Source organism: Lathyrus oleraceus, chromosome 4 (genome assembly GCF_024323335.1).
Source record: "Lathyrus oleraceus cultivar Zhongwan6 chromosome 4, CAAS_Psat_ZW6_1.0, whole genome shotgun sequence".
In the NCBI taxonomy this organism is placed as follows: domain Eukaryota; kingdom Viridiplantae; phylum Streptophyta; class Magnoliopsida; order Fabales; family Fabaceae; genus Lathyrus; species Lathyrus oleraceus.
In genome coordinates, this window is record NC_066582.1 from 325,935,810 (window position 1) to 325,953,431 (window position 17,622).

The following is a 17,622-nucleotide window of genomic DNA, read 5'->3' on the forward strand; positions in this document are numbered from 1 at the left end:
ACAAAATCCTAATAATAATAACTAACAATGTAAACTAATTTGAAAAACGAAGGAAGGAGGCAGGGGGATAAACGTGTGTATATTTTAAAACGCACAGCCATAATTAAATACGCATGCTTTTAAAAACCTATACTGTAAAGTTTAACATTCAGATATGAAATTAACATAAACATTCCTTTTAGTTTAAGAAAATGCTAAATAACTCCTCTTATTACAAGATTCTCACTATGTATTGCAGATAAATACCCAAGTACATCTCAACAGTAACGTCACAAACTATAAAACTTCTCTTATTTCAAATTTTCATTCTAGATACGCAATAAAAGAATACAAACCTTACAAAGATGAAAAAACAAGTTGCTCATCACAAGCTTTCATAACAATACATCTATTTTAGGCTGCAAGTACCAGAGAACACTAGGAAATTGAAATTAATACTTAGGAAAATGATCTAATAATAATGCAATTGTAATACCAGCCACACTCTACACACAGTTACTGAGTGGAACTAACAGTGGAATCATATCTTATCTATGTAGGCTCGAACACATTACCGCCACGTCTAAAATGTAAAACTGCTTATTTCTTGTTTGGTTCAAAGACATACTTGATAAGTGATTCTTTGATGGAGAGCAATTCTGGGAATTCACTCTTTAATTTGGTGCCATCCATTTCATTGTTGCTACGAGCTGCGACAATCACCTTGGCTTGTTCTTCAAGTGTGAAATTGGCCCACTTGAAACTGGGGTCAATGTAATCCCTATACATCTCAAGGATCTCATTGTGGCTCACAGCACCAGGGTTTGTGAAGTTCCAGATTCCACTCAGGTTTCTCTTTGCCATCTCAATTGAAATAGGGAGAAGTTCATCCAATACTGTCATGCTGTTTGGAATGTTGACAACTTTGTTATAACGAGAAATCTTTGTGACGAAATTGCGCGGGTTGCTCAGATCAGACGAAAGTGGCATGCGAACCCTAAGGGTGCATACATTGTCATATTCTCTCAAAAGTTCCTCAACCTGATCAAATTTACTTGAAAGTTATTGTTTGACAAAATTCATAATACAAAGGTAAGAATAAATAAAGTTATGTTTTTTAAAGGATACTTGCCATAGCTTTGGTTTTGGAATAGAAAGATCCCACAAAATTGGGCTTGTCTTCCTCCTTAAAACCAATGCCAGAGCCTTCTGGATGTGCTGCATCATACTCAAATATGCACCCAGTAGCATAATTTATCATCAAGATCCCGTGCTCTCTGCATACATCAGCCAATGTTAAAGTACCGGCAACATTGGCACGGATGGTTTCTGTTTTATGACTTTCACACCAATCAACATTGGGTCTTCCGGTGACACCTGCAGCATTGAAAACATGGGTTGGTTTCACACTCTGAATATCAGCAATGAGTGATGCACGATCCTCTAGACGACCCTTTGCATATTCATACGGAATTCCTTGCTTCTCACACAACTTTCCCAGCAAACCACCGATCCACCCAGTTCTACCAAAGAGCAAGAACTTCAAAGGTGGTTTTTGCTGAACACCATTGTTCTTGGATGTTGGGACCACCATATGAGTATTAGATGAATTGAACGATGCAGGCTTTTCCCCTTCAGTCCCTTCATAATGTCTCTCCATTCCACCCGGCATCATCAACATCCTTGGATGAGGAAGCAATGCTCCACTGACATCGCCCCACCAATCAGGATTTTTGGTATACCATTCTATGGTTTTCTTCAAGCCCTCGTCCCATGTGGTCTTCTCAGACCAACCGATGTTCTTCAGCTTTTGATCATCGAGAAAGTATCTCTGGTCATTAAACGGTCTATTCTCTACGAATTTAATACTAGTTTCTGGATTCATCGAGAAAAGCCTGCATATATCCTTGGCTACATCGATAACTCCCCTCTCCTTCTTAGTCCCTATATTGTAAACATGTCCAACCTCTCCCTTGTGAAGTACAACTTCAAATGCCTCGGCAACATCTTCACAATACAAATAACTCCTCACATTAGACCCATCGCCATGAATAGGAAGAGTCTTTCCTTGCATAGCCAATAGGATGAACTTCGGAATCAACTTCTCAGGAAACTGATTCGGCCCATAAACATTGTTCCCACGTGTTGTGATAACAGGCAACCCGTACGACCTGCCATACGCCATGACAAGCATTTCAGCTCCAGCTTTTGTTGCAGAGTACGGATTTGTCGGGAGAAGTTGAGAAGCTTCATGGTTTCCAACAATAGCATCTTCATCGGTCTCACCATAGACCTCATCCGTACTAACATGAATAAACCTTCTGATCTGGCCAGTAACCTTGCAGGCTTCTAATAGAACATGAGTCCCATAAATATTGTTCTTGGTGAACTCAAAGCTATTACCGAATGAGTTATCAACATGAGTTTGAGCAGCAAAGTGCATTATCGTGTCAATTGACTCGGTGATAAGCAAGTAGTTGACAAGATCAGCACTACCAATATCCCCCTTCACAAACTTGAAATTGGGAGATGATTTAGAAGGAAGGAGATTCTTTAGATTCGAACAATAATCTAGTTTGTCAAGCACAACAATTTTGTACTCGGGATGGCTTCGCACAAGCCGGTTCGCAACATGAGATGCAATAAATCCAGCAGCCCCCGTAATGAGGATATTCTTTGGTGTATAGGAAGTCATCTCTAGCTAACTGTGCACAATAAAAAAAATCAAAATCGCAAATAAAAGTATTTGAAACGAAAAACAAAATCATACTATAGCCACATGAATGAGTTGTTAGTAAGAAGTGCACACTTCAACATCTATGCATAATAACAAAAGAAAACCCAACAGAACATGAAACGCATAAAATTGAACCCCAAAAGAAGAAGAAAATCAAGGAAATTAACAACATCATCAAAATGTAACTAGTTATCTTGCACAGATCTATTTTCTAAACTACAACCAGCTTTGACGTGCTGACATGGTGGAATCGAAATCAAGCTCCACAATCATTCCACAATCATGAACAGAGAAAAACAACGCTTAGATCCGTAAAATAGAAGCAATATCCAGATCACAAAAAATAAACAGAAATGGAGAAAACGAGGATCGGAGTGAGAGAACTTACAAAATGAAAACTAATCCAGAGAGAGATTTGAGAAAAGAATGAGGAAGATTTGGTGTGAGTGATGTTGTTGGTGTATAAGAGAAGAAGAAAATGGTGGTGCTATGAAATCGTATATATTTACGCGTCTATATATGCATAAACCGAGACAGTTAAGGGGAGCCAGGGGATCACTTAAATTACATAAGTACCCTTGCTCTTTAACTCAATTACGCGCTTGCCTCAATTGTCCGTGTCGGACATAAAAGTCATATTCTGACACAATTTTGAAATTAAATTCAACAACGTTTTCATAAAAAAAATTAATATTTAATTTAGTTGTTAAACTATTAGGATTTTTTTTTATAAAAATAACCAACTTTTTTTAAAATAATTTCAAAATAACAAATTTTTTAATTTTTTTTTAAAATAACAAAATTTAAAAAAGATGCACCAGATGAACCGGCGCATCCCTTAAGGATCAAGAGGAGGCGTCAATGGCCTGGACGCCTTCATTGGTAGCCTCATGAGGAGGCGCCAATGCCCTTGACGTCTGCATTGGGCCTCATGAAGAGGCGTCAATGTCTCTGGCGCTTGCATGGTGCTTCAAGTTTTTGTGTTTTAACCATGTCTGAATACATTCACAAGCGAAATGTCGATTTAATATTTTCCGTCGTTGCGTCTCTGATAAAGATTCGACTTTGGAATATAGATTCGTTTGAACGTCTTAATCGGACGTTGAACTGTTGGTTATATGGAGAAATTGGATATGGTGAAAGGATTAGAATAATACAATGGCTTGAGTCCACGTTCAACCAAAATAGAGAAGTTCGTGTATGGGTGGATATTAAGACTGACAGAGATGTTCGTAGGATGATGCATTACATGTTCAAAATTGTTTTGATGGTTGTAATCGCTAGTTATTGTATTGTAGTTGTTTTAATTGTTTGTGTTGTTGTTTATGTAATAATATTTGCTCACAAACTTATAATATGAAATAAAGTTAGTTTTCTATATATTGCAATAGAGGTACATTTGAATTTATCTGGTTGTGCTCGTTCCAACACTAGGACAGTTAGTACGACTGTGACATGGCTGACGGCATGAACTACATAATCTAACCATTTTGTTCGCCGTATCCATTTCGGTTCGAATCCGGGTGCTATTTGGGCGATCCTTTTTCTTCCTTCGTATAACTTCGTTGTGCCAGACAAAGTCCCCTTGATATTCTGGTAAGTAATCCTCTTTTGCCATTACGGAAAAACTAATTTTATAAACATTTGATAGGCTGGTGATTTTGTAAACTTCAGATAGCAAATAGGATGGATCCCTTCGAACCTTTGAGCATGCCGCAATGACATAGGAGCAGGGCGTACCAAAGGCTTGGAACTTTTCGCAGTCGCACCAACCTCTATCTAGTTCGACTCTATATTGTCCCATCGGCATGCCGTCATTGTGACCCATGGACTCGGCAACACTATACCAACCTTTAGTGCGGTCAAACACCATGATCACATGTGTGTTTTCTTTGGCAGCTTCATATCTAATGAATTTCATTGAAGCATCAACGAACAACTTCCCAGATTGCAACAATGAACTCCATTTGGAGCGTCTGGTCTCAAACAGTGCCCCTAGCCTGAAATATGTTGTCTGGACCAAAGCAATTATAGGTAGGTTACATATGCCTTTGAAGACAGAGTTCATTGATTCCACAAGATTTGGTGTCATGTGGCCCCAACGTTGACCGTTGTTGTATGCCTTAGTCCACTTCTCCAATGGAATACTATCGATCCACCGTACTACATCTTTGTTAGACAATCTTATTTCTCCACGGTAGTGTTTGAAAGAAGGTTCTAATAATGTGTAACATGCATTAACAACCTTCTTCCGTAACGTCTTATCTTTGACTTCCCGCATGAAATTCTAAGCAATATGTCTAATACAAAAGACATGCGTCGAAGGAGGATTATGCCATCCATTATCAATGTTATTATATGCATTGATGATTGAAGGGTGTCTGTCGGAGATCAAACATAAGTTAGGATGAGGTGCAACTGTTGGTGTAAGCCCTAGAGGCCAATACTTTTGGTACTTGTATCGAATTATTTATTAATAATAAAAGGATTTTTCTTTATTATGTTTGTTTAATAAAGTCCCTAGAATGGCTAGTACGTTTAATGTATCAAGTGTGACTTAATCATGAGATCCTATTAAACATAAGGACACTATTCTTAAAGTATCTGTAGGCGAGCTTTATTGTGAAGTGGATTAACATTAAAGCATTAAGACTATTATGTATATAGACTGATGATCACATCTCATGGATCATGGATAAGGAGTTATCAAGTCTTAAACATATGTATGAATATTAGGAGTAATATTTATACTGGATTGACCCACTATGAGAATACTATATAGAATGTTATACAAAGTGTCATAATTTATTCTCATGGTGATAATGATGTATACCACCCTTCGACCTGAAACCACTATGGACCCTAGATGTATAGTCGAGTGTCTTATTGCTGATCAAACGTTGTCCGTAATTGGATGACCATAAAGACAGTTGATGGGTACTCCATGAAGCATGCTAAGGGACATGAGTGACCTAGATGGAATTTTCCCATCCTGCGTAACAGGATAAATGTCTACGGGCCCAATATTGAACTGGACAAGGATGACATGGTCTATGCCTTGTGTTCAATATAGACATAAGGGCAAAATGGTAATTATACACATAAGTATTATCACAAAAGGATTTGTCAGATCACATGACATTTTCATGTCTTGGGTAACAGTGATGTGTTGTTAGATACCGCTCACTGTTTATCATGTTAAATACATGATTTAATATAATTGTCAATGTCGCAAAAACCTACAGGGTCACACACAAAAAGGACGGATTGATGAGAGATAGAGTAAATAAGGAACACCGTAAGATACAACGCACTTAAGTGAATTGTAGAACATCTTAAGGTACAATGCACTTAAGTAGAATACGAAATATGGTAAAATACTACGCGCTTAAGTGATTTTGGTCTATCATAAGATATGGGTCACATACACGTAAGTGGGCATTTTAGCTTACAACCTACACAAGTGATTCTATAAATAGAACCCTTATGCAGAAGCATTTGATCAGATGAAAAAAAATTGTTTCTTTCTCTCTCTCTCACTCACTCACTCACTCACTCAAAGCCTTCATTCGTAGCAGCTAGCACTGAGACTGAAGGAATCCGTTCGTGTGGACTACGTAGAGGCGTTGTCACCATTCAACGTTTGTGATCACTCCTTCGATTTACATCAAGGGTTTCAATCTCCATAAGAGGTAACGATTCTATCACTGATCATGCTCATTCGTAAGGATCACTAAAGGAGAAATTTTTAATTTCCGCTGCGTTTTGGATCGCTATTCTCCTTCAACAACGTGCAATCATAGTTTTCTTAGGAAAAAACTTCATCCCTCAGCAGTCTCCCCTTCAACAAGGGCAAAGGAGATTGGAAAAATGTTGTTGTTACTATCTTGTGCCACTGCCATCAGTAACGTTCCTTTGTATTTCCCGTACAACCATGTACCATCAATTTGTATAATTGGTTTACATAAAGAAAAACCTATGATGTATGGTTGATACACCCAGAATAGACGGTGGAATATTCCATTTCCAACAACACACGTCCCGTATGGTGTATATGCAGGCAACGTTTCCAACTTGACAATAGTCCATGGAGCATACTGATTTAGAGCCAACAAGTATTTTGGAAGTTGTTTGTAAGACTCCTCCCAATTGCCAAAGACTTTTTCAACAACCTTTGTCCTAGCTATCCATGCCTTTATATATGATGAAGTGTACTCGTACTCTGCTATAATCTCCCAAGATTCGCTCCTCTTCCGGTACGAAGGTGACAATCGAAATAGGCAGTGATCATTCAGAAAATAAATTTTGTACCTCAATGCGTTAGTTCTATCAACTCTGAAGTCAGCTGATAGTTCCATGTGAATTTTTTTTAATGGCTTTTACACATTCCTCTTTTGTGCGAAATGTGTCTCCTTGTTTCAAAGATCCTTGCATTTGCACATAAGGATTATACCATATATCGATGCAGATGAACATGTATCGATACATACTGACACGAAACAGTTTTTATGAGTTCTTTTAAGAAATGTATCAATGTGGATCTTTATGTATAGGCACAAAACAATAGTATAGGCTAAAAACACAAATGAAACATGTAAAATAATGCACAACCAACAATTAGACAATGATCACACAATTTGCTATCATTCAAAACTTATTCAAAGTAAAGAATTTGCTCACAAACTCCCCCTTTTTGATGATGGCAAATTTTTAGCAAGATGTGTGATACTCCCCCTGAGTTTGTGCATATCTGTCAACATCTGCATTTCTCCCCCTTTGTCAACATCAAAAAGAAGAAAAAAACAGTTTTATCAAGGCAACATGTTGTAGCAGGACACAGTAAAAATGATAAAGAAGCTAACAATCACAAAGAAGGAAGCTTAAAAAGTAAAGAATTACTCACAAAGAATGACAAATAAGGGCAATAACACCAGAAGTAAGCAGAAGGAAATAAGCATTTAACTAGTAGAAAGTATTTAAAAATTACATAAGCCAAGACATATAAGGTGCAACTAATCTGAAAAGAAAAAAACTCAAGCAACATGCAATGAAATGCAGTGAAATGAAATGATGATGGTTTAATGTGGATTATAGCCACCACAGAACTCCTCGTCATATCTATCAGGATCTCTGAAGCTTGGAGGAGGCGGAGGAGGAGGCATTGCATATGGATTGTGGCCCATGAAGGTGTAGTGCCTGAACCGGTCCTGAACTTCAACACTTCTGAATCTGTCCATAATACCAGGATTGGCACGGCAGTCGTCCATAAAACCAGACATTTCATTGTAGAAGACTTTGTGCCACTTAACCAAGTCCGTGTGCCAAGAGTGTTGGTTATGGTACATCCGTGTATGATCGTCATGCCACTCACGATGCTCCTTATGCCACTCACTTTGTTGTACATGCCAAGACCGTTCCTCTTCATGATGTTCTTGGTTGGCAAGCTCCATTTTTTGAAGCATTTGAGTTAGGTGCGCAGTAGGTGTTGAAGATGAAGCACCGCCGGAGAACGGAGGAACCGTTGGTTCAGGTACATAGTTGGTTGGAGACCACCTTTGTGGCACCCAATCACCCCAACCAGCATTGTCATCAGCTGCAGGCACATCTGCTTCGTTCACATCATGCATTTCTTCATCAGGTTGGTCTTCAACTACATGAATTCGTTCAGAAGGCACATCAAAATTATAGATCCTTGTTTTGGATTTCCTTTCAAAGAAATAGAAACATTGACGTTCCTTGTCCCACCGATATCCCAGATGAGATAAAGTGGAAGAGTCAAACTCTTGAGCAGCAGATGGTGATATGAGAGGAACTAAAGGGATTGCAACATTCCAGAACGTAAGAATTTTCATGATTTGAGACGCATAACCAAAAGCAACATTCTTGGCACTGTTACGCACGAAAAAGAGACGCTTCACAAAGTAATTTGCCCAATTCAAGGGAACCTTATTTTGAAGAATATACAAGAGATGAATGCCTGCCCTGTCTAACCTAGAATGTCCACTGTTTGCTGGACGCAGAATGTGCGAGATAATCCAATGAAGTATATGAGGAATTTTCTTAATCATACCAGACGTAACTTGTTCATCCTCACCCAGTGGTCTGTCCAATTTCAAGATAGATAGAGTAAACTCCTTCAGGTTAAAGTCAGTATCAAACTTCAAGTCATGCCAAGTCTTGAAATTATGCGACGGAAGCGGAATTTGAAACACTGTTTCCCAATCAACAGCCTCAAAAGTATAGGTTCTGACACCAATAGAACACTTAAACATATATCCTTTACCAGATTGTAAGCCAGCATAAAATGCACGGATAAAATCCTCATGGTAATCATCCTTTGTAGTCAAAAATGAACCAAGTTTTTGTGCATTAAGGAGTTCAACCACATCATTGAGATGCAGATGAATAGCATCATGTTTATCGAAGACATGGGGTTTCATAACTAACCTTGTCTTGAAAGAATCCTCAAACTCAGTAGCAATTGCAGGATGAAGCAAATCTAAGGCATTAGGAGGAATTTCTGGTAACTACTGAGAAGTGCCAACCGGTTCCTTTCCTTTTCCTTTTCCCCTTGCTCTAGCCGGAATGATTCTTGGAGGCATGGTGATGAAAAATTGAAGAAAAGTGAGATGAATTTAGGGTTTTGGAGAGAATGATGATGAAGGAGATTAGGGTTAGCCGCAGGTTTTGAGAGGTAGGGGAACTGCTGATACCAAGTTTGTGAAAAGATGTGATAAGAATTGCTGATGTGTCGATCCATGAGTGAAACAAAATGCATTTAATCCAAATAACAATCAGTATGTGTCGATGCATATGGGAATGGATCGATCCATGTCACGCATTTTTGTTTTTAAAGGGTCTATGTATCGATACAAACGACGAATGAATCGATACATACTGAACCAATTTTGACAGATGTGAAATGAAGAAGACATGAATCGATACATACATCTTTGAATCGATACATACTGATGCCAAACCAAATTTTAATTAATTTTTATGCAGTATGGTTATGCATTATAAAGTATGTCATGATAATGATGCCCAAGTATAATTCACAAATCAGATATTAATGTTCAAACAATATATGCAAAGAAATTCACATAAACGAAAATAAGGAATTTTGTTCTAACATACACAATCACATAGTTCTAAAAGAGATATAGAAAGGAGTGATATTACCTCTGTTGATGTAACCTTGTGAGGTATAAATGAAATCTAAAACAAATCTCATCAACCAAGGTGAGCCATAATATAAATAAGAACAAACATGCTTAAGACAACAATGGAGAGAGATCTAAGATCCCTAATTCACGACGAATGTTGAAGAACGGTTCCGTTGCCAAAGGTTTAGTGAAAATGTCAGCAAGCTGGTTTTTAGTATCAACATGCTCAAATACAACGTCTTCTTTTTCAACATGATCGTGAAGAAAGTGATGTCTAATCTCTATGTGTTTAGTGCGTGAGTGTAAAACAGGATTTTTAGTAAGGTTTATGGCACTAGTGTTGTCACATTTTATTGGAATACGTTTGAGTTGAATGTTAAAGTCTTGTAGTTGTTGCTTTAGCCATAAAATCTGAGCGCAACAACTACCGGCTGCAACGTACTCAGCCTCTGCAGTTGACAAAGCCACAGATACCTGCTTTTTGCTATGCCAACTTACCAAGGAGTTTGAAAACAAGTGACATGTACCACTCGTGCTTTTCCTATCTGATTTGTAGCCAGCAAAATCAGAATCGGAGTAACCTACTAAGCTACAATCACTTCCTTTGGAATACCAAAGCCCATATTTAGATGTTTCATGAAGATATCTAAATATACGCTTAACAGCTTTCAGGTGTGATTCCTTAGGATTTGATTGTTATCGTGCACACATACAAACACTAAACATGATGTCAGGTCTAGAAGCAGAAAGATACAGAAGAGACCCAATCATACCTCTAAACTTTTTGACATCTACACTCTTACCATGCTCATCTTTATCTAGATTTCCGTTGGTAGGCATAGGGGTGCCAATTGATTTTGAGTCGTTCATTCCAAAGCGCTTGAGTAGTTCTCTGCAGTACTTTGTTTGACATACTGTTGTACCCTCATCAAGTTGCTTTATCTGAAGACCTAGGAAGTAATTCAGCTCCCCCATAAGACTCATCTCAAATTCACCCTGCATAACCTTAGAAAATTCTTCGACCAAGTGTGTGTTAGTTGAACTAAAAATTATATCGTCTACATAAACTTGAACTAAAAGAATGTGCTTTCCCTTGTGTTTAATAAAGAGAGTATTATCCACTTTACCTCTTGAATATCCATGATCAATTAGAAATTTGCTAAGCCTTTCATACCAAACCCGAGGGGCTTGTTTAAGACCATACAAAGCTCGTTTTAATTTGTAAACGTAATCTGGATTTTCAGCATTCTCAAAACCAGGAGGTTGTGAGACATATACCTCTTCATTTATGACACCATTTAGAAACACACTCTTTACGTCCATTTGGTAAAGCTTAAAATTATTAGAACACGCATAGGCAAGCAAGAGACGTATAGCTTCAAGGCGAGCAACTGGAGCATAAGTTTCCTCATAGTCTATGCCCTCCTCTTGGTTATACCCTTGTGCTACTAAACGTGCCTTTTTCCTAGTTATCACTTCGTTTTCATCAAGCTTATTTCTAAAAACCCATTTAGTACCTATGATATGATGATCTCGCGGACGAGGGACAAGTTTCCAAACGTCATTTCTTTTAAATTGATTAAGCTCTTCTTGCATGGCCATTATCCAACATTTATCAATCAAGGCCTCTTTGGCATTTTTAGGTTCTACTTGTGAAACAAAAGCGAAGTGAGAACAAAAATTACTTATCTTAGAACGAGTCATTACTCCCTTTGAAATATCTCCCAAGATGTTGTCAATAGGATGGTCTTTTGAAGATTTCCAAGCTGGTGGAAGGTCATTCACTTCAGTTGTCCTTTCTTCCTCATCTTCTTCATGACTAGTATCTTCCTCCTTCTCATGGGCAACTGTTCTGGACTGATCAGTTTCCGTAACAGCTTCCTTGAGTATGTCTTCTGTAGATACACCTGCGTCATCAAAAGAAATACCTTTTCCAACACTTTTCGGATAAGACTCATCAAAAGAAACATGGACAGATTCTTCAACAGTAAGTAAACGCTTATTATATACTATATATGCTTTACTTGATTGTAAGTATCCAAGAAAGATACCTTCATCCGCTTTTGCATCAAACTTCCCAATATTTTCCTTACCATTATTCAAAACAAAACACTTACAACCGAATACGTGAAGATGTGACAAGTTTAGCTTTCTTCCTTTTAAAAGCTCATAAGGAGTTTTATTTAAAATAGGACGAATTAAGATCCTGTTTAAAACATAACAAGTTGTGCTAACTGCATCAGCCCAAAAATATTTTGGTAATCCACCCTCATTTAGCATTGTTCTTGCCAACTCCTCTAAAACACGATTTTTACGCTCCACAACGCCATTTTGTCGTGGAGTTCGAGGAGCTGAACAGTTATGCTCAATACCATACTTGTCACAGTACTTATCAAAGTGATAGTTTTGAAATTCACCACCATGATCGCTACGAATTGTAACTATTTTGGAATTCATTTTGTTTTGGGACAGATTTGCAAAATTCTTAAAAGCAGAAAAAGTTTCATCTTTGCTATGAAGGAATATAGTCCAAGTAAATCTAGAATAGTCATCAACGATTACAAAACCATAATAATTTCCACCTAAGCTCTTTGTCCTAGAAGGTCCAAAGAGATCCATATGGAGAAGCTCAAGGGGTCGTGAAGTTGAAATTACATTTTTAGATTTAAAAGAGACCCTCGTTTGTTTTCCCATTTGGCACGCGTCACATAAGTGGTCTTTTGAAAATTTTATTTTTGGAAGACCGACTACTAGATCCTTAGATACAACCTTATTAAGTAAATCAAAATTAACATGCGCTAAACGTCTATGCCAAAGCCAAGAATCATCATTCAAGGTAACTAGACATTTAGTACTTGTTAAAGATACATAAAAAAGGTCAAGCATATAGATATTGTTTACTCTTACACCCTTAAACACAACGTTCTGTTCAGCATGTTCAATTATGCAGCAAGTTTTTGTGAAAGAAACTTTATAACCCTTGTCACACAATTGACTTATGCTTAACAAATTGTGTTTAAGCCCCTCTACTAAATGGACATCAGAAATAGTAATGGTAGAGGGATTACCTACACTACCTTTGCCAAGTATAGCTCCTTTGTTATTGTCTCCATAAGTAACATATCCCTTCTGCTTTGCTTTGAAGTCTATAAAAAGCGATATGTCACCGGTCATGTGCCTTGAGCAACCGCTGTCAAGAAACCATCTCCTATCTACGGAAGCAAGGTACTCATCCTACAATATCAAAAGAGAGAAGTTGGTACCTAATTTTCATTGGGTCCAAGTGGGTAAGTGCTAACATGGTTGCCTTTTGGCTTCCATTGATAAATACCTTTAGGAATAAGAAATCTCCTAAACTTGCATTTCTCAATGGTATGGCCAGCACGACAACAATAATGACATAAACCATGATGATGTGTTTGTTTATTCTTGTTCATTAAATCCTTTGGAATAAAAGAGTATTTTGCATATGGTGGATTTAATGACTTCTTAAACAACCTAGAGTCAACGGCATAAGTAACCTTAGATTGTAAAGCTTTTTCCAATTTGACCTTGAGAGTGTTTACCTCTTGTTGCCAAATATGACAAGCTTCACAATACCCAACTTTACTACATCCATCAATGTCAATATTTTTTGAATTTTCTGCAATACTAGCTTTTAACCATTCTAAATCTTTTTCAGCTTTGTATACTTTACCTTCCAGAAATGAAAAAAATTGTTTATCGGAAGATAATCTTTTAAAAGCATCTACAGCTTCGTTATTCAGTTCAGAAAAAGACATAGAAGAGAAATTATTATAATAGGCTTGTTTTACCTTTTTATCATTGATTTTATTCTTGTGGTAGGACAAATTTTTGGTGTGAGCCATAAGGCACAGATTTGCGGTTTCATCATTATCACTTGAACTTTGTGTGCTTGATGAATCACTATCACTTTCCCATGCAATGTAAGCTCTTCTTTGTTTGCTGTACCCTTTTGGTGGAGCTTTTCCTTGATCCTTATACTTCATAGGACAATCTGTTTTATAATGTCCAGATTTACCATAATTAAAACAAGATCCTTTTCCTCTACTCTTCTTATTCTCTTCCTGTTTTGAATCTGTAGATTGTCTTCGAAACTTCATGAGGTTTTTGTCGGAATGCTTGACTCCATTCTTTCGAATGAATATATTATATCTCCTTACAAAAAGTCCCATTTCCTCATCATCCGAATCTTTGTCACTACTAGAATCATTGTCACTTTGCTCTTTTCGTGAGGACTTAGAGCTAGAGGCCACAAGAGCTATTGGCTTCTTCTCTCCCTCTTTGTCTCTCTTCTTCTCCTTTTCCTTCTTACTTTTGTTCTCAAACTTTTTAAGACTTTCTAATGCTTGCTGATGTTCTTCCATCTTTCCAAACAGAGTTGTAATTGTAAGTGTCGTTAGATCGTTGGCTTCCTTAATAGCTGTTACTTTAGGTTGCCATTCCCTGCTAAGACATCTCAGAATTTTATTAGTAATTTGAAAAGGACCATTTTCAATGGCAACGCATACTAGCCTATCAACATAATTTATATGAACTCGCATGCAGTCTTTCCAGTAGCCGTAATTTTCACCGTTGAAAATCGGCGCTCTATTATACGCCCCCTTTGATTCAGAATCCATATCGTTACAGGCAGCCACAGAACACCAGCGAACCGGCGCTCTGATACCACTTGTTAGACGGTGTGGCTAGTGATCGAGAGGGGGGGTGAATAGATCACCTATTTTAAATAAACGGATTTAAAAAATCTTATCAGAGTTATTGAAACTTAGCGGAAAATTACAGTCCCGAATCGACTTCCGTCTAATCTGAACCGCTACTAGAAAACCGGACACGCGAATTTATTGCTGGATTTGAATAGGAACGATAGAGATTATTAACACCAGAATATTATCAAGTCAAATTCACTTATCACTAAATTCTAATTCCAATGAATAAAACTCAGCTGACAGTTTTGTCAAACATTTGGTGTGTATGTGATCAATAATGAACAATGGTGGAGTTTAGATAAAGAAGTTTTCTTGCCACTATTGTATCACGAAATGTACAGCCACAATACACCAACTGAAATCACAAAACTGTTGAAAACGTAAAGATAGATAATGAAAGAATACGATACGCAGAGATTTGGTAAGGAAGTTCCCCACTGTCGTCCTCGCGTGTGGGTACGTCTCCCTCTCAATTTCAAATGAAATTGAGAACTGTTGTTATCAATAATGCCGAATTCGTTGATACAAGGTGACAATACAAAGACAGAAATCTAAATCCCAAGATCTTCTTCTTGTATAAAACCTCCACTTGATCTGAGCTCGATCAAGAATTTCCTGCAAGAAATTGCAAACAATTCACCGGTTCCACGACCTGTTTGCGAAATTACCCAATTTCCAAACCCTACGCTACGGCTGAATCTGTTCTGCAAACGTGACTAACAAACCCGCAAGAACACTCCAGTTCTTGAAGGACAAACCATTTGGTTTTTCCTCGAAACCCCCTTCAACCTTCAACTCAGCTAGATCCTCGATCGTTCCACTGAACACCTCAACTAGATCCTTGATCGTTCCACTGAACGTTATCTTGTTGATCCTTTAATCCAAAGAACAAGAATTATTATGTGTTGATGTTCTTGAAGAAAAGAGATTGAGAAGATGAAGAAGATGAAGTCTCTTTCAGGTTTCTAACTGCTCAAAAACAATTGCTGCTACACACTCCTTTGATTTGTGTTACAACTGTTTTTCACTTCTGAATTCGTACGTTTAACTGAGCTGTCAAAATACTTCTTATATGTGAAAGACAGAGGCTGTTAGTAGACAAAACATAATTATGTATTGATACAAAAGATTATGCATCGATACATACTGTAGCTTTGATTAATTTTAGAGAATTAATACAAGCATGTATCGATACAAAGCTCGTATGTATTGATACATAGAACATTTTAACTAAGCATGTATCGATGCAAAGCTCGTATGTATCGATACATAGAACATTTTAACTAAGCATGTATCGATAAAAAGCTCGTATGTATCGATACATACTGAAGCAAAAACGTTTTGTGATTTAAAACAAATTTATGTATCGATGCAGATGAACATGTATCGATACATACTGACACAAAACAGTTTTTATGAGTTCTTTTAAGAAATGTATCAATGTGGATGTTTATGTATAGACACAAAACAATAGTATAGGCTAAAAACACAAATGAAACATGTAAAATAATGCACAACCAACAATTAGACAATGATCGCACAATTTGCTATCATTCAAAACTTATTCAAAGTAAAGAATTTGCTCACACCTTTGTTATCTATGTTTGTATTATATATTACTTCTTCTTATTGTATTTCTTACTTATGTGTTATTAGGACCCAAAGCATTTTCGATGTCGTGTACATGAATATGTACCCCACGATCCTTTGATAGAACCATATATTAGAGGATGTGGATTTGGAAATCCCCTCAACATTGTCTCGTACTCGGTGGACTACAAGTTCATTCTTGCTTTGTTGGAGAGGTGGAGACCCGAGACCCACACGTTTCACCTTCCTATTGGTGAGTGTACCGTCACACTTGAGGACGTATACATGTTGTTGGGTCTCCGCATAGATGGTAAGGCCGTGAATGGTAGAGTAAACTAGGACAACTCTATCTGCAACGAATTATTGGGTGCCCTTTTGTGTGACGACCAAACTGAGGGAGAGTCATCCGGTCAAGCAAGGGGACAAGGTATAAATTTAAAATACCTTAAACAATATTATGCGAGTATAATATTGTCCGAAGAATCAACCGAGTACGAGAAAATAATTAAAGCTCGTTGTTATATTATAATTTTATTTGGTAATTTTTTATTTCCAGAAAGTACAGGTAATTCAGTAAGTATTATGTATTTATCGTTGTTACGCAACATTAATAAGGTAAGCACATATAGTTGGGGTTCAGCTGTGTTGACCCATCTATATAGTGCAATGTGTAAAACTGCAAAAAAGAATACTTTTACGTTTTTTTCATGTGCGTATTTGCTACAAGCATGGGGTTGGTCAAGAATGTCGTCACTCGCCCCGATAAACGAGAACCCATTCATGTTCCCATTTGCAATAAAGTAAGTGTAACAATTGACCATTTAATTAATTATATTTTATATTACAATTAAGTGTAAATAATATTTTTCATTTATTTTAATCTAAGGTGGTCAATAAGGGGGATGAACTACAATAGGTGTCCGAAACACGCTATAGTAGTCTATCGCAATCTATTGGACCACATTGGACCAGACGATGTAATACTCCTACGCAACTATATTTTAATTTAAAAATACTTATTAAATTATTTATCGTCTAATCGTTTCGTATTATTTTACAGTTTATCTGGATGCCATATCTGGGTCTTGATCATGATGTGAACCATGACGATACTGGAGTTTGGACAACAAAGATACCAATTATCTGGTTCACTACTGTGGAAATGCACCAAAGTGACCGGGTCAAACTGCAGTTCGACATGCAACAACAGATTCCAGAACCTCCCACGTGTTAGGGAATTGGCATCAAAAAAGAGTTGATGCCCAATGAGATTATTCCGACTGGAGAGACTTTGCAAAACAGATGTGTCTTCAATGGAGGAATCGACGACAACACATCTTAAACGAATCAGTCATCCATGGTTCAAGACCAACTCAACAATATATGGCATGGTTTAGGTCGGTAACAACTCAACAATTTG

The 17,622-nt window shown here is 37.4% G+C and overlaps 1 protein-coding gene across 1 annotated transcript; it reads right to left on the reverse strand.

The window, feature by feature from the left end:
* Positions 1 to 264: 264 nt before the first annotated feature.
* LOC127075332 (trifunctional UDP-glucose 4,6-dehydratase/UDP-4-keto-6-deoxy-D-glucose 3,5-epimerase/UDP-4-keto-L-rhamnose-reductase RHM1) lies at positions 265 to 3,270 on the reverse strand. Its single transcript, XM_051016823.1, has 3 exons — positions 3,105 to 3,270; positions 1,112 to 2,684; positions 265 to 1,020 (listed from the first exon to the last, which is right to left on the reverse strand). The coding sequence occupies exons 2-3, from the start codon at positions 2,672 to 2,674 to the stop codon at positions 580 to 582; spliced, it is 2,004 nt and encodes a 667-aa protein (XP_050872780.1). The 5' UTR covers positions 2,675 to 2,684; positions 3,105 to 3,270; the 3' UTR covers positions 265 to 579.
* Positions 3,271 to 17,622: the final 14,352 nt, after the last annotated feature.